Source organism: Patella vulgata, chromosome 3, assembly GCF_932274485.2.
Source record: "Patella vulgata chromosome 3, xgPatVulg1.2, whole genome shotgun sequence".
NCBI lineage: Eukaryota > Metazoa > Mollusca > Gastropoda > Patellidae > Patella > Patella vulgata.
In genome coordinates, this window is record NC_065881.2 from 21,985,083 (window position 1) to 22,003,949 (window position 18,867).

General features: G+C 32.8%; 1 protein-coding gene and 1 long non-coding RNA gene across 4 annotated transcripts; one reads left to right on the forward strand and one right to left on the reverse strand.

The window, feature by feature from the left end:
- Positions 1-2,911: 2,911 nt before the first annotated feature.
- Positions 2,912-18,153, forward strand: LOC126816692 (HEAT repeat-containing protein 4). 3 transcript variants are annotated; one of them, XM_056099436.1, is made up of 15 exons: positions 2,912-3,979; positions 4,765-4,901; positions 5,166-5,309; positions 5,781-6,001; positions 7,524-7,638; positions 8,137-8,453; positions 9,198-9,392; positions 9,822-9,926; positions 10,348-10,531; positions 11,969-12,154; positions 12,525-12,714; positions 13,645-13,840; positions 15,524-15,619; positions 16,485-16,953; positions 16,999-18,153. In XM_056099436.1, the coding sequence occupies exons 1-15, from the start codon at positions 3,051-3,053 to the stop codon at positions 17,316-17,318; spliced, it is 3,804 nt and encodes a 1,267-aa protein (XP_055955411.1). In that variant the 5' UTR covers positions 2,912-3,050; the 3' UTR covers positions 17,319-18,153. The 3 variants fall into 3 exon arrangements, with proteins under 3 accessions (XP_055955411.1, XP_055955410.1, XP_050399380.1); XM_056099435.1 differs by having other exon boundaries at positions 16,485-18,153; XM_050543423.2 differs by lacking the exon at positions 15,524-15,619 and having other exon boundaries at positions 16,485-18,153.
- Positions 9,669-14,663, reverse strand: LOC126816695 (uncharacterized). Its single transcript, XR_007678509.2, has 3 exons — positions 14,574-14,663; positions 10,372-10,461; positions 9,669-9,886 (listed from the first exon to the last, which is right to left on the reverse strand). It is a non-coding gene; the product is annotated as an uncharacterized LOC126816695 (long non-coding RNA).
- Positions 18,154-18,867: the final 714 nt, after the last annotated feature.

Genomic DNA, 18,867 nt, shown 5'->3' on the forward strand with positions numbered 1-18,867 from the left:
GTTTGATTTCTTTTTTGTATCTTTGTGTGAATTGCTATCATTTAACAGAAAAACATTTTCTAAATCAATCTGAGAATTGTTGGTAGAAATGTTACTTTTAAGACAGAATTCTTTTCCCTCACATAACTGTTAAGTAATAATGACAGTATGGTTGTCCGAAATGACAAGTATTGTTTCGGTGAGATGCCAAACATCATTCCATTCCTAACACCAAATCCAAATGACTGAATGCTGTTTGATACATGAATTTAAAAAGTCTTCTGTTTCTCAAAATGTTGATGAGACATTCACTTTATTTAATCAAAAGCCAAAAGGAGATTAAGAATCCATAATCTAATTAAAATTAGTCTGGCTGAACTGTTTCGTTCGTGTTTGGTTGTGATGTCATTACATGTTTACACTGTAGTAGGTACCCTATAGACCAACAAAATGTTTAAAGCTGAATGAAAGGAAGATCTATTAATTAGATTGAAGAATCATTTACTATAGCCTACACAACACCTTCTCTCTCTAGTTTACAATCCAGGATAATTATGAAATAGTTGTCAAAACACAATATTGGTACTTGTCCAATATGAAGTTTAAAGACGTGTAGACCGTGTAGGCCTAGCTGGTACGGTAAGTTAATAGGGGTGGGGTGGTGAAGGGATCATTCTAATTATTGAGGACAGGGGCATATCTTCTATTAGTATGCTATTTATCATTCAATATTTCTGACATTGGCCAGTAGCATATCCTTATTTAATAATAGAACAGAAGTATACCGTGTATTATTTTTTTTAATATTAACACGTGAGGTAACCCATGGAGAATATTGGGAGTTATCTACCCATTGTTACCTTAGTAACTATGACTCAATATGGCGACCTCCAGTGACCTCCAGTGTAAGGATTTTATTTTATGTTTTTGTTTATTTTAAATTTTAAACTCTATTCTAATACAATTTAGACTTTTTGATTTTATTTTTAATTGCAATAAACATTAAATTATTCAGCGGAATACCTGTCATAGTGGTTCATTCGAATATAAATAAGATAATCACATGCTTAGTAACGTTAGTAGGTCTACTAGTCTACACTGTAAGTCTACTACAGTACTAATTACTAACTTCTACTACCCCTAGGCTGCTGCAAAGTTAAGAACAGAAGTTATTATTTTCAATCAAGGGCAACCAAAAAATACGGAACTAAGACTACCCATGGTACGCCAGGTCAAACAAAATCCAAATTTATACCAGACTTGTGTTTTCATTGTCACTTTTATATTTTACTAATTACTATAACCTGTATAGCCTATAGCCCATAGGCGGTTATAGGCCTAGTCTCTATTTCAAAAGTACACTAACTAGCCATTATTATTATTAGCTGCAATTTTTAGCCGTGATAATTCTGAATCTTATCTACGGCTGCAATTGATACACAATTTGAGCCTTTGAGCAAGTAAAATTAGGTTCAATTCAATTGCAAAATTTTCAATACATATCTTCACAGTTTGCATGGACATGACAGACACCCTGTGATTCTGGTTCGGCGCCCATTTTAAACTGAACAGAAATTTCGCATAGCAGTAAGGTTTAATCAAATCATATAATTATAGGGTAATGTTTCACCTTTATTTCAATGGGAATCGGTTTATTATAATATGTTAAGCTATGTACAGTACAGGTTGGGGTCAGTGTTATTGGAAATTAAGGGAGTTATAGGTAACCTTTTTGTAGTCAGTTAACTACAAAACTTGCTTAAAGGAAGGCCTTAGGACGGTCCACTACTGTGGCTGGAGCAAGACGGAAGACATCAGTAGTGGGAAGTTTTCTAACTAGCCATAGGTCCTATATCGAATCCTCGATCATCCAAAATTGTTGTCGACAAGAGAACCAAAGTAGCAATTTAAAGATAGGCCCCTATTATTTGGATTATACCTGAAACTATTAAATACTGACATTAAGGCTTGCTGTTAGCAAACAAACAATTAAAAGGAACCACTCAAGGATAGATTCCAAAATTGTTATTGCAGTACTGTCAGTAGGCCCCATGGCGGCTGGTATTAAATGAGAAAAAATCAGAATTATCATCATTGATTTCGTCTGCATAATTATTAAAGAAGAATGACTATTTTGGAGATTATTTGCCTATACTTTACAACTACTAGAACTAGTGAGATTCTGGTTATTACGTTTAGTGGTTTTCAAGTTCATTGGACACTTGTTTTACATAATGCTTAAATCTTAGTAGACTAGTGTTTGGATTTTCAATAATAGAGCCTACAGCTAGGACTGGGTTATAGACTAATATATTGAACATGATATAAAAAAAAACTTCCATTTTTTTCATGTTCACCAAACTAAAAGTGATAATTCTTCTTTAAATTTAAGTGTAAGAAGTACCACACACCACTTCGATCTCTTTTAAATGCAATAAATATGTTTGTTTAAAACTTTAAACTGAAGTTATTGTAATGATGATATTAAAGATCCATTATGTAAGAGCTAAATCTATCTATGTCAGGTCTTGCTTTTGGCCTCAAATGTTCTGTAAATTTATCAACAAGACCACAATCAACTCTAGACTATCGTATGCTCACGATTTTTTATAGATTGAAACAAGATCGTCGTTTAATAATTTAATTAAAAAATGGATAATCAAGACATTGTTTACTATCGTAAAAATGGTAACAATGACAAGCGTGACTCCACTATTCTCCAAACAGCAATAACTTCGCTCAGAATGAAGTAATTTGACTGAAATTTTCAGTTCATTTTTCATTACCTATTTTTTTAGCAAGAACTGTCAGGCCTTTTTCTAGGTCTTACATAATACATCTTTGATAACAGTGATTAATTATTGTTTGTAAACTTTTGCTAAAAAATGTATTTCCTATGAATAATGAATATGTATAATACTTTTAGGTGGCTAGGTAAAATAAGATGGTCAAGAAAAAATGAAAAAAGTCATCAACCAGAAAAAAAAAATCACTGCTGATAACTGTTAACTTTTGAATACTACTTACCGGTACTAGAATTTAGTCTGGTAGAAAAATCAGATCGAGTCAAAATGGCTGAGAGTGTTAAGGCCCCACTTCATTTTCCGTGTGCAGCACGAGTAAAAATGCCACAAATAGGCTCAGAAGATTCTGATTTTATGATCTCCAGATCCAAAATAGATCAGAGTTCAAGTTTGAGTATACAGAGAGCTATTAGTTTTGATATCTCTGAGAAAAACCACTACCCACTTGAAAAAACATACATCAACCAAATAAGTGGAGATTTGGCTTTTTCGGAAGATGTTGTTCGCGATCGTTGTTTTCACATGTTACCATATGATGATAAATATTTCTGGGAAGCAATAGACGCCAGTCAACTTATTCCAATTCCACCCAAAAGAAATTTAATCGTTGGACGTCACAATGCCAGTGGTACTGATAGGAGACACATGCCTTGTATTCCTGGTAAGCAAAAGACGCTGAAACCATTGAAGAAAAAAGTCATGCATAAAGCATTAAAGATGCACGAAGACGCTGTCTTGAGGGGAAAGATTGAAAGAGAAACTTCAAGCTTAAGTTCTGAAGGAGGGGAGGTAGGAACTGAAGAATCAGAAGAACAAGCATTTTTTATGACTGAAATTGATGGCCAAAAACCGTTAACAAAGAAAAAGGCAGAAACAAAACCCAAAACTGACACCAACGTGAAAAACGAAACTGAGAGTGCTCAAGCAGTTGAATTGGAATCGTCTAAAGAAAAGAAACATGATTGGGGAGCGTATTTAATGTCTGTAATCAGTCCGATGACAGCCAATTGGATCGTCCATCAAAAAATGACCTGCAAGGAAGGGCGTGAAGATTTGAGTAAATTATTAGAAGAGTGGTATGGTAAACCAGAACACACTGATTTAATCCGTGATGACGGCAGCGAAACAGAATTTCAAGTTAAAAATAAACAAAGTAAAAAACAACCTAAAAAGAAGTGGAAGAAAGAAGAAGCTGTGTAAGTGTATTTTATTTTGTCACATATTCTAAAAATTGTGTAAAAAAAAAACAGCAGTAATTCCTTGTGGTTAAAAAGCTAATAAAGTTAAGTTTATAAAAACAATACAAAAGAATATAGTAATGAAGATATGCTCCTCATTATTCATGTGTTTATTTTCGTTTCTATGTGTTAAACTATATCAGTAGTTCTCAACCTTTTTTACTAACGGCTTACGGCACACCTTGGAACATATGAAAAAATAGCGGCACACCTGGCTAGATATATATGTGTAAAATGTTTGAATTTTGCAAAATAAAAGCATGGCAATTCATAGACACATACCATGAGTCAAACTAGATAAGAAAAACACAGCAATAAACATACCAGTAGACACCAGTGAATACTCTATTGGGATCACATGTTTTTTCGCATTTTCTTAGTTTGCTGTTCAAAATTTCGCAGCACACTCAGCAAGATTTTGTGGCACACCTGTGTGCCGTGGCACACTGTTGAGAATCACTGAACTACATGATGTAGGCCTATAAAATCCTGATTTTTTTTATTTTTAGTTTATTGGATAATGTTTTTAAAACAGACCAGGAACAAAATGAGTTTATTTTTGTTTCTATGTTTTAAACTACATGTATATGATGTAGGCCTAAAAATCCTGATTTTTTTTTATTCTTGGATTATTGGAGAAAGTTTTTAAAACAGACCAGGAACAAAATGAGTTTATTTTCGTTTCTATGTTTTAAACTATATGATGAAGGCCTCTATAATCCTGAAAATTTTTTTATTTTTAGTTTATTGGAGAAAGTTTTTAAAACCGACCAGGAACGAAAAGCCAGAGATCCATATTCTGATGATAATGAAGCCCCTTTTTATCGTCAACCGGTTGGTTTTCGTAAACAAAGAAAAAAGATAAAAAAGGAAGAAATGGGTAAAAATTTATTAAAATTAATATAACAATAAATTAGTTATAAGAACCAATAGTTGTGGATTCAATCAATATTTCTTTGTTTATTCATTCTATAATATTTTGACTTAGTTCTTATGTATTCATCAGGAAACAGATAATTTATATGAAACATAGTTAAGATGATCATTTTTATACAATATAGTAAAACAGTATAGAAAAAGATGACACAAATGATATTTTAAAACAAATTAAAGTGTAGATTGAAATGATTTTTGTATGTTTCAGGTGCTATTAACACCACAGCTCGAGATATTCAAGTAAAGAAATATGAAATCCCTCCTCCCCCAACTCTACGAGATTCGTTCAACCCTAAAGCTGGTGATACATTAATAGAGACAGATAATATGTTTGAAAGAGAATGGTTGACAGGTTGGTATATGTGGCTGTAGTCAGTCTTTGTTGTAAAACTTTAGCCAAAATCAATACAGATGACAATGCATGTTTTTCCCCTTTTATGGTAAACTTATCCAGGTACTTGCTCCTTTAAAAATGCATTATGTAAGAGCTAAATCTGCCTATTGCAGATCTTTCTTTTGGCCTCAAAATATTATATAAATTATTAATTAGACATTCATACACATGACATACAATCAACTCTCTAGACAATTTTGAACAGATTGAAAAATTATCGCCATTTAATGATTTAATTTAAGAATGGATAATCAAGACTTTGTTTATTATCGTAACGACTGTAGCAATGAAATTCAAGACTATGCTATTCTTCAAATGTTCATAAAATCCTATTTCAACCCCCAGTTTAGCGAGCCAGCGCCTACCCACTGAGCCAGCATGGCTCTGATGATCTGAGTCATATCTTTATGATATCTTTTGTTTTTTCAGGAACCGAACAGTTATATCAAGGTGAAAATGAGGAAGTGAAGATTGTAATGTCCAGTCAGAATAAATATGAAAAACAATTACAGAAAGAATATCCAGGATCATCAGAGACATGGTATCCTGCTGACACTGAGGAAGGTAAAGTTGGTACTGATGATTCTCCAAGATATCAGCGTCCAACTAAAGGAGCTAGAAGATGGAAAGCTTTACCTGAACCACTTGATGTAAGTTTTCTAAAACTAAAACTAAAACTATTTGATGAAATCAAAAAACTTATTGAGGTAATCCTGTGAACTTGCTCTATGCTGTCAATAAAAAGTTAAATCAGTCTAAAACATTCAGACAACTTTTCAACACCATTCTCATTAAGACTTTGCATACATGTACTTGTTCCATGTGTAAAATAACCCAGAGGACACAGAACAGTCTGACCGGTTGTTGTGTAATAATGGAGGTACAAGCGGAAAGATGAAAAGTATTTATAGCAAACGAAGGTTCCCCTGATCTAGATCAGTTCTTGAATAAATTATGGCATCGTACACACCGGTCTCTTTTTAGCATGAATTTACAGAATTTCCAAGAAAATTCATCTTTTTTGGGCATTAACGCCTTTTAATACATGCTAAATATGTACTCCAATTGATTATTTAACATTTAATTAAGAAAACGCTAGATAATCTCCCAGCTTGGATTTGATCTGATTTAAATTAGGCCTTTCAAGTTTCTCCACAAACAATAATAGATAACAGTGTCTTGTTACACTTGAGCAGCATAGATCGATGAAATTTCAATTTATCGTAACTTTGTAGATACTGAAAAGGGCATTGAATCATTTGTAAACTGATATTCCTATTAGACATTCAACTTTCACAATATTGTAGTTTGCAAGGTATTTCTATAGTGCTAATTGATGCATCGAAGTGATAATCTAAGGGAAGTAATAAACTAATCAATCTGATTAGAACACAGATCCTGTTTTCGTTCTGTTTTTTATAGTTCACGACACTAGGATCTCGAAAAGTTGTTATATAACCTGCGTTCTGTTTGAAGTGAGGGATTAGCCAATGAAACGGTCTGTTACGGCGAGTTCTTGGTTTGCAATACATGCAGCTGCGGGTAAACTATTAGAAGCATCAACACTGATGTCATAGGGTGAAAAGCCGCTTGTAGGACCCCGGACACAACCTTCCACTACAACCGGTCAGATCTTCATGTAGTGTAGGCCATAGAAAGTAGAAAAAAAAATGAAACGAAATATAGATCTGTATTTTAATCAGATTGTAAACTAATATTTTTTAATAACCTACATGTATCCTTATATTTTTAACAAGTATTACAAAATATTTCATACCTGTTGCTTCAATAACTAATGGTTATAAAACGGGGAATATTCTCTGGGTATTTCTATACAACTACAAGCAACAATATTTACCTCCATACTGTTAGTAGAATTAGGTCATCTGAATATGTTTTCTTTGATCCACAAGTTCTTTTGCCAATGTCATTGATACTTTAATTTTTTACACTTTGTCATTTCATTTTAAATTCAGTAAAGTGTTTATTATTTATTTCTTAATTCGAAAGGTGATACTGGGTTCGGTTTCTGCAGAAATCGGCACCGAGACCAATTTATAAAACTTAGGGAAATAGAGAGAAACAAGTTGAAGATTAGTGATTTTGTCTCTGTGAAAAAGGGTAAATGTAAACACCAGGTATTTTAAAGTTATAAATTTATGAATGTTTAAGGAAGCAACAAAGAAGTTAAAATGTCTACCAGCAGGCAGTGAACCAGTAGAAGTAGTACCATCAGATGCTGTTATTAAAAAAGTTACAAAACAAAATCCAGCACTTGCTCAAATCAGTAAGTAGAAAACTGCTCAGTGAGAGGAATTAAATACAATCCAACTACTCTATTATGTGATAAATGCTAGTCAGTGTCTCCAAATTTGTTAAGAGCAGAAGATGTCTGGTTGATTTTTATGTTGTTTTGTCGCTTCAGTTAGTAATCTGTAACGCTTAATTATCCACATCACACATTATCCATAGATACTTAAACACTCTTAAATTGTTTTGGTCCTTATTTTGATCCACATTAATATCGTACTATAAAACAGATTTATATCTACGTAAAATATCAATTATTCATTTATCCGCTTGTTTTCTTGGTAAATATTGACCTGGTAATGAATCGTGATACGAATTGTATTGTTGTTCCTGAATCACAATACGTATAGTATCGTGCGTGGCAATACCCAGCACTAGTCCTCAGTCCTGCACCAGATTTTATAATAATTATGGTGTTTTTCTTCTACAATGTCTGCACCGTTCCTTTTGATAATTCTGAGATTGACTTTTTCAGTTGATGAATGGCGAAATAAATGGCAACTAACTGGACAGTTTATTGATAGCAGTCCTGAAGATCTTCTGCAAGATATGGCCGATATTCAACCTCATGTTCGGCTTAAAGCCATAGCAACTATTGGCAAGGCAGCAGAATACAAACCACCAAAAGAAGGCAGCTTGCATCTAGAATATCAGGAACAACAGAATAATGCCATCAATAATTTACCTGTGTTTTTATTTGAGGCGTTAGATTGTTTGTTAGATGATAAACATGATCAAGTTAAAAAAGCAGCAGCTGTAACATTGTTCTCTCTTGATAAACCGACAGATAAGGTAACTTGAATATATACGAAAAGAAATAAAATTTGATCTAAAGCCCAACTATTCTACACCATCTGAGCATATGTTAGTCCTGAAATAACCTAGTTTCTGTTGAGTGGACTGCTGACAAGTGGAGACCAGCCAACACTGGGTTTATATCCTGGTTTGTGAGCTAGTGCTATGTTTACCAAGCCACCATGGTTCCGTTACTGAAGTAAAGTTGATGGTCAGGTGATGTACGTAATGCATGCGCTACACTAGGATCTGGAAGAGTTGTTATATAACAGGTGTTACGGCGACTTCTTGGAGTGCCATGCACGGAACTGTGGGTAAACCACTAGAAAGGTCAACTCTGATTGATTAATCAATGTCTGACGTCATAGGGACAAAAGCCTTCTGACGCAACCTTCCAGTACAACTGGTCAGATCTTCATGTAGTGTAGGCCATCGAAAGTATAAATAAACGAAACAAAATATAGATCTGTATTTTAATCAGATTGGCAAGAAATAAACAAAATATCAAATCTCAAAATCACCTAGTAAGAAATTAATGCTGAAATTTTTAAAATGTTGAAAATGCAAAGAGCAAAGTATAACTTATTTAGGATAAGAGTGCACATTCTTTCATTAATAACAAGTACAAATTTGTACATTTATAAAGAAATCATACTTGGTAATGATACTAGATCTCTTGGCCATTTTGCTTCATGTGATTATGTAAATCTTTGACAGATCTTAATGATTTGTTTTTTTTAGGCTGAACAAATTATACGAGGACTGTTGTTTAGTGAAAGTATGGCTGACCGATGGGCAGCCGCACAATGTCTGGCTCATTTTGGTGTTTGCGATTCGGACGTAGCAGGGGAAGTAATCCGACAGTTATTGGCAACAGAAGATTCAATCAAGCATGAACAGGCAATTCAGCTGTTGGCCAAGATGAGCGCAAGCACGGTAAGTTATGTAAAACTTTGAAGATCATTTTAACAAAATGCTTGATATCTCTAACATACTGTAAAATAACAAATGAATACCCCAAATAAATATTTTGTATGATGTGGTGATCAAATTAATTCATGGCAAAAAGCTTAATAGCATTGACTTTTAAACAGCAATGACTTTTTTTGTACACAGAAATGACTTTTTTTTGTAACACAAAAATGACTGTTTTTGTAACACAGAAATGACTAACACAGAAATGACTATTTTTGTAACACAGAATTGACTTTATTTGTAACACAGAAATGGCTTCTTTTTTTAAAAAAAAACAGAACTGCTCTTCTTTTTATTCTTTTTTTTTTACACAGCAATGACTTATTTGTTGTACACTGCAATAACTTTTTAAAACAGCAATGACTATTGTCCACTGTTTCTTTTCTGTAGACTCTGATCCATTCATTGGTAGGAGAACAGTTAAATAGTAGTAGTTGGAGACATCGTTTTATAGCCTGTAAAATATTTCCAACATTAGATGGTACTATAAATAAGGTAAGAAACTAATTAGTACTCCTGTCTAAAAAAATTAAGTAAATATATATTATATAATATATTTGTTACTTATAGAAGTATATATAATTAAATGTGTATATAATAAAAAAAATACAACACAATTAGTATGTAAAACAATCACTAGTTTATCTTGTCGAAACGTTGTGCTATATGTGTATAAACGTGATTGTTTTACATATAAATTGTGTTGTGTTTTTAATGTGCTCAATCGCTAAATGGCACTCAAGGATTATATGTGTATATAATTGTATTTGTTACTTATAGAAGTATATATAATGAAATGTGTATATTATACTTGTTACTTATAGATAGAAGTATATATCATTAAATATGTATATAATTATATTTATTTGTTACTTATAAAAGTAAATATGTATATAATTATTTTTGTTACCCCTAGGATATAACAAATAAACTTTCTTACTTGATGTGGAAAGATTGGCACGTTGAAGTACGGAAAGCCGCTGCCCAGACACTTGGTAAAACAGGTCATGGACGTGATGTTCATGATGATCTGAAAGATAAAATAATGGGTGATGATGAAAGATTAAAATTAGAAGCCATTAGTAGAGTTGGACATCTTGGTAAGCTTTAATAGGACTAGACCATATTGGTCTGGATTAAAAATAAAATTGTCTATTTATTAACTAGATTTTATATGTTGATTTGTTTTGTGGAATGCCGACCTAACTTCGTTGAAAATTTTAGATTATTAAATAAAGCCAGTTAAGATTTAATCAGTTGTGTTTTCTACTGTCAACACAGTAATCCAAAAATAAAACAAAATGATTTATATCTTTTATGGCTTTTATAGCTTTTTTCGGTCTACCTTTAACTTACTTTAAGCCATGATGGCTTGTTGACCACCTTGATCATGTCTATTACTATAAATATCAATCATAAAAATATTGTGTCAGATCATCCTGACTTAGCAGTTAGCACTTTATTGTCCCCCACCTTTCGAAGAAAGCAGGGGACTATTAAAACAGATCTGTCCATCCATCCATCCATCACACTCTTTGAGACACAATAATGTTCCTTCTAATTGAGATAGAATGTTCAAACATGGTAGGTCAATGCCTTGACAGAGTTTGATCATGCGCATTTTCCACTAAGGCTAAGCAGAGATAAGCAATTTGATTGGTTGAGACTTTGGAATACGATAACTTTGGTTCTAAATGGGTGAGAGCGATGAAACTATATCATTAATACATTAACTAAGATTGATGATGAGAATTTTCTGCTTTCTAAAGGCTAAGTAGAGATAAGCAATTGATTGGTCAAGACTTTGGAACATAACAACTCTGCTTTTAATTGCGGAATAGATGTTCATTAGACGAACTGAGTTCAATGATTAATATTTCCTGCCAAAGCTAAGCAGAGCTAAGCAATTTCATTGAACGATGCTTTGGGACAAGATACTAATTTGATACTAACTGATGGAGAATGATGAAACTTAGTGTATAGTTTCACGGCCAGGTACTTCAAAACCTTGACTGATTTTGATCGTGAACATCTTTTGCTTTGATTACTGAATACTTTTGAAAAAGATAAATGTGCAGTTAATTAATATGAGTCAGATCTGTTTATTTTGGGGATTTCGGTGGGGGGAGGCATATTAAGCCTCACTGTTGGCTTGGTTTAACCTATAGCAAACAAATTTAACTCCTTTAAGTTTAAATGAATGAAATATATGGTAAATAAACCAGAAACTATTTATATTAAACCTTTCAAAATGTGTTTAGGTTATACAGAAATTCACAAACTTTGAAATCGGTAGTTATAAACTGGATTACCCACAATGGGAGTTTTGTCTGTTGTTTTTATGTTGATTTTATTAGCTGATTTTAATAGGAACTTGTAAAGTTCAAATCAGAATAACATTGGTTATAATTGACATATGTGAATAATTTTTGCACTTATAAAAGTAAAGGTTACTAATCATTTAGTATTTGACATTTTATCTGCCACGTTATTCGTTTAATGGAATGTTTTAGAGTTTAACATATTTTATATTTCAGGTATAATGACAACTAAACTATTACCAGCTATATTAGATTGTTTTGATAATGCCTATGTTTCTGTTAGAATGGAAGTTTGTATAACTTGTGGTAATCTATTAATAAAAGATGAACAAATTCTAAATAAACTACTATATCTGGCGACCTTTGACACTACATGGAAAGTCAAAGCCTTAGCTATTCAAGGTATGAATAATCCAAGTTTGTATTTCAATAAAGATGAAATTTAATTTCACCATAAGCTTACTTATTTATAGAATTAAATGTTGTTCTCTTGTTATCTCCCCCTTGATCTTCAAACATTTCAGGACGATTTTTATAGCAAAAATTAAGAGTTCAGTTTTTATTTATTAGCAGTAGTAATGAAGAATTTATATGAGATCAAAATGAGCAGCTAGAGGTATCAGCCCATGAAAACTCTCCAAATTTGTTTGCATAAAAACTAAATGTAGACATAATCAAATACTTCTATTTTATTTTTAGGAAAATTGTCTTTTTTTATTAGCTTTATTATACCCAGTATCATAATATTAATAAAATTTATTTAATTTTACAGCTCTAGGTAAAATAGGTATATCTAGTCAGAAGATAATAGATAGTTTATTGTGGGCATTACGATTTGAAGAAGAAGCTGGTGTCCGAGCTGAAGCGTGTCATTCCTTAACTCTACTGGGTTACAAGGAAGATGATTTTATAGAAATACTTCAGGAAAGATTGTTAGTTGAAGGAAGTTCTGTTGTTAGAGAGTAAGTCACTTTTAGAACTTTGACTGCCTGATATTACTTCTCCCTCTAGCACCTCAAACCACTGCAAGGTCTTTGATCTCTGAAAGTGTGACGTTACCCTTTTTTTTTTGACATCCGCCGTTCACACTTTTTAAAGGTGACGCTGAAACTAGCTGTGAAATTTTATGGACCGTATACTAGTGAAAGTGATTTCAGGCTACCAAGCATGTACCGACTGAATAAGAAAATATCTCAACCAAACCACGCCATCTGAAACATGCTCGATGGGTTTAATTACTTAACGATTCTACTCACACCACCTCAGTTATCAGAACTAGAACAAGACTGAATTTCATGTCACTTAATTGCAATTCTGTCAATTTAGAACATTGCACACTTACAATTGAAGTACCTTTGAAGGAGCTAAGTCGCTAATATTTGGGACCAAGAAATTGGCACAAATGGGTCGCAACGCATACAATAATGTAATATGAATGTATATAAATTGATTTACATTCAATTGTTTCTGTTTTTACCGTAATTTCTAATCAGTTAGGTTCGGCGAAATACGCCAGTATTCTCAATCGAATTTCAATCTCTAGCGTTTGGTTATTCCAGTCTACGCCAATAGTATTTAATGGCCATGCTCTCCAGATAAGAATATGATGTCACCGTTTGACATGACTTGTGGAATATGCCTAGCCTCGTTTTTCAAGTCCCTTATTACAAATAGCGCTGAAACGCATTATGCTACACGAATCGTGTACCAATTGTAAAATGTTTATTTTGTCTTTAAATATTGGATATCAGAAGGCAAGATCACAACATCAATGTTGATTTAAACCGACAAATAATTCGTGTTTTCAGTGTCGAAGATTTTGGATGATATTGAGTTAGAGACTTAGCTACTTTAAGATGAAAATTAAAATATCTATTAATTTATATTTTCAGAGAAATGAGTTCAACATTAAAACAACTTGGATACAGTAGTAATGAAGATATTGATACAGTGGCACAGATCAAAAATGAAGTACGGAAACTATGTGATCAGAGCATCATCGCCACTCAGATTCTTACAAACGAGAAAAATGAAGAAAAACAGAAAACCTTGTCAAGAATGATTTATAAAGCTCAAGAAGAAGTAATTGTAAGATATAAAAACTTTAGAATTTATATTTATTAATAGCACCACATATACACTGTAAAATAGCAAGAAATTGATGTGTTAACTGTATTAAAGAAAGATACATTATGGGAGATTAGATAAAGAGCTGGCAGTTCTCACTATAATAGTTAAAAACTAGATAATGTAAAGGTAATTTGCTGAAAATTGAAATTTCGGCCTAGCCTCGATCATCTTTTCTAAAAAACATAGTCTCGATTATCCATTTTTTGATTTAATCATGAATGAAAGTTGAGCACCAAATCGGATCATAATCCAATAAATATCGCAGGCTATCGTTGACATCGAGAGTTGATTATGGTCAGGATAAGTTAATTAATGTCTAATTAATAATTTAGATAACATTTTAGGCCTAAAGAAAGACCTGCAATTGGCAGATTTAGCTCTTGCACAATGTATGTTTAATTTTATACCCAGATCTATGAGTACTATAACCTAATCAAGTATGGTAAAATTAAGAACTGTTGACAATTTCATTGACTTTCATATCCTTATCTGTACCTAACATCATAATAAAGTATGGTGAAATTAGCAATATCCTCCTTATAAAATACCAGAAGTGATAAGAATCAATCGTAATCTTGAACTTTTATCCCAAATTTTGATGTAATTATCTGAATAATATTAAGTGGACTCCAAATTCAACTAGTCATTTTATAAAAAAAAGTATAAAACTGGTTGTCAAATTAATACTCACATCAATTTCTTGTTTTACAAAACTTTCCCCAAGAGATATTTATTTTAACATTAGAAAACTGTCATTTCTTCTCCACAAACGTTCATCATCATCTTTTTAACAAGTACTTGCAGTTTTATATTAATGGTATTTGAATGTATATTGTAACAATGTATACCTTTGTGTAATTAATTGATTTGGTGCTGATGCCTGAAATCTTACTTAATGTTGTTTTGATTAGGTAATGCATCTCATTCAAAAAAAATTATGACTTAGCTTTGTGGGAAAGAAAAATTAAAAGTATTACTGTCAGTTAACTTTAGCACTATGTCTCCCCTATAAATATAATTATTGTTATACCCGGTTAAATTTTATTATTTTCCATAACCCATGCACTAATTTTACTAGCATAACACCATTCACGTTTCTTTAGATATACATGTATCATAATCTAATTTAGATATATCATGTGTCTTATTTTAATATACCAGTAGATATATACATGTATCCTTTATCTAATTTAGATATATACATGTATCTTATTCTAATTTAGATATACATGTATCTTATTCTAATTTAGATATACATGTATCTTATTCTAATTTAGATATACATTTAATATTTTAAAGAGGAATTATCACTTCCACCATGAAAATAAATGGAATGAATTTTATACATCTTATTCAGAATAACCTTTGGCTTACCTAACTATTGAAAATCATGTGCCTACCAAATTTGTTGACACATAAATTTGACTGTCAGCTGCCTGGATCAATAGATCTGTGTCAGATTTTGTATACAACAAAATTTAAAATAGACCCAATTTAATGCCAAAGCCAAAGTGATAGTTCTTCTTTAATATGTATTAAACCTGTTTTAATATTATAATTTATTTGTTTTTCATAAATCTCACTAATCTTTAGATTTAATATCACTTTTCTGCACCTTTTCTTTTCTCACCAATAATACAGCGATTTTTCTATCGATCTAACAAATATCTACGGATGAACACCAAGTCTGATTTAGATCATAGAATGGACAGTAAATGTACTTTACAAGAAAGAAAGGTATCAGTATCATTAAAAGAGTTTTTTGTCCCCAGCCTTTCAGAGAAAGCAGAAGACTATTGAAATGTGTTTGTCCGTCTGTCATCCTGTCACACCTTTTGGGACACAATAACTCTGATTGTAATTCAGGTAGAATGTTCAACTGGTGTAGATGTTGATATGGTGAATGTGAATGTCTTGACAAGAGTTCGATCATGAGAATTTTCTGCTTGAGTCTAGTAGAGATAAGCAATTTGTTCTACTAATACTTTGGAACATGATAACTTTGATTCTAATTGAGTGATGAAAGCGTGGGTTTTTTCTGGGTTCACCAATGTCCTCTCATTTCTAAAGATTTGACTTGTGTGCGAATTATTATAAATAAAACAACTGTACCATATATTAGTCCTGAAATGAACTAGTAAAACAGTCGACCTTGCAGTCAAAAGATTTAGTCTTCTAACTCTACTAAGATATTTTTGTGCCAGTTTTCATTGCTTGAACCTTATTTAAACATTTAGATCACTTATAGGCTACCAGAAAGCTTTCTTTTTATACTGGGTTGGATGGCCGAATGGTTAGCACGTGCCCTGTATCATAAGGTTTGTCATTGAGTCAACTGGCGTGGTTTTGATTTCCCAGTTTGTATGTGACAAGGAGTAGGGTCGCCTGTCCAACCTTGTGGGTTTTCTCCAGGTCATCCGGTTTCCTCCAACTGCTAAAGACCCCTACGTGCAAGCAAATTGTTGAAATAAAATTGAACCATATGTTAGTCCCGAAATGACCTAGTTTGTGTCGAGTGGACGTTAAATCCAATTCCTCTCCCCTCTATATACCAACATTTATCTAGGAATAGTAAAAATAATTTGTATTCTGTATTTTTTAGGAGAGAGAAAACATTAGAGATGAAGTTTTACAAAAAATTAAAGGACGAAGTCAGAGTAGCAGTGGTTCATCTGCCAACTCTAAATCCAGAAATGAAACATTGACACCAAACAGGGAGGTAGAGATCATTTTGTCACGCCCTGATGCAGATTATCAATCTCCAATCATAAATGCACCCTCAACCCCAGGTACAAGACCTTCAAGTCAGTCATCAGAAAATGATGATGAAGAATCAGAATCAGAAAGTCAAAGACCTTTGACATCTGCACTATCCAATAGGTCACATATGGATCGAATACCTGAAGAAAGCGATGGAGTTGAATTTAAAACTGATACAGATCTAAAATCTGATTTTGATTTAAATTCTCAATTTGATACAAAGTCAGAAACAGACGATACAAGGTCGTATTTCACTTCTGAGGATAAGTCAAGACAACCAACCAGAGAAAATGAAGTTAGACGAGATGATGGTGATGGTGAATCACTGTTGAGTGATGTAGCAAGCAAAGATGCAGGTGATGGTGAATCACTGTTGAGTGATGTAGCAAGCAAAGATGCAAAGGGAGAACAACCTGTTGGTATTAGAATCGATTCCACGGATTACAGATCTCCAGTTACGCCATCCTATGGAGAGAGGAGTATGGGTAAATCTTCAGACAGACGCACTCTAATGAGTAGAGAAACTTTGCGTGAAAGGGAGAGAATAAATGCAGAAGCCAGAAAAAGTTTGTTAACATTGAATGCGAGATATTCGTCTATGATTGACAATTTAAGAGAGATTGACGAGGGTTTAAGTGCAAACCAACCAATTAAACCTCAGAAAGAAAATTTGTAGTCAGAAAAAGTTGTTTCCAAAAATATCATTTAAATAAATTTATTTGAATTCCGGTTGATTTGAAACCGTTATTAAAATTAACAGACCACAAAAATCTAGCATTACTGTGTAATGACTGGTTAGAATTTCAAGTTTGCTCGCCAAGTTGTCAAAAAAATATCTGCAAAAATCTATAAGCTCTGATAATTATTTTAAGAAATGCAAAAATGGTCCGAACTTTTATGTGATTTGCTTGCAATTTCCAAATTAACGCCTTTTGTACTTAAAGTTCAGATAACCATAAAATTCCCAATAGTGTGGTAATTGCATTTATCATGCTATTCACTTCAATTTAAACATAGGCCAATTTTCTTTTTTCCAATTTATATGGCAAGCATTTCACATCAACTGAAAAGGGTTGTTTCTTTACATTTTGACAGGAAAATTGCATGTATACTTAATTTTAGACTCTGTTTATGATTAAAAGGGCCTCAAGTATATAGTTTGTAAAATTTCATTTGGCTGTAATCTGTTTTATCTAGTCCTGTTCTGGAATTTAATTCACTCAATCCCTTTAAAGATGTCAATCAAGTATCTACCAATCCAACAGGTTTTCCAAGCAAGGAATAATATCACGATTCACCAGTCTTCTCTCAACTCAAAATTGAGCCCCCTGTAAGAGATTTTTTAAATTTTCCGAACTCTGTCTATCTACACGTAATCCTTTATAGTTAAATGTTTGTTTTTTAGTTATTTTATTTATAAATGGCGTAACTGTGATAAGTATACCTGCTGATTAATTGTTGTGATATATTATTTTGTGTATATATATATTTAAATAAACGAAAGAAATATTTGAATTTAAACATTGTTCTTTAAATACCATGATGTTTAACATCAAATGTGTGAGACAGAGACAGAAATGGGATTTAACACAAACTAGGTCATATTGAGACTAACATATGGTTCAATTATTTCAGTAATTTGTTTGCACTAAGGGGTCTTTCGCAGCGGGAGAAAACTGAAGGACACGGAGAAAACCCATGAGGTTGGAGAAGCAATCCTACTCCTTGTCACGTACAAGTAAGCGGGGAATTGAACCCACACCACTTGACTCAATGAAGGACCTTCTGATCCAATGTGCATACGTAAACCATTCGGCCACCCAAACCTCCGAACATCCAATATAATGAGACTAACATGGCAATTCTACGTTAATGCTCTTGGGTGCAGCTATGATGGATCTTTTACAGTGGGAGGACACCAGGCAACCCCAGTACCGTGAGAAACCCCATTAAGTCATAATACCACTCCAGAATTGACACATATCAGATTTTTGGCGATGGGGAATATAATAGTCTTGATTAATCTTGACTTGGTTTGTTTAAAATGTCACTTTATATATCACAGGTGACTTAATGTGGCCTCTTTAGATGATAAGGTCCACCATTGAATAAATTGGTGGGCGTTTCTATCATATGCTAGTACAAGTAGGAACGCCTGTCTTAGTCCGAAATGACCCAACATCAAACACCATTATTGGTCTTTTTGTTTTATTCTTAGTTTTTTT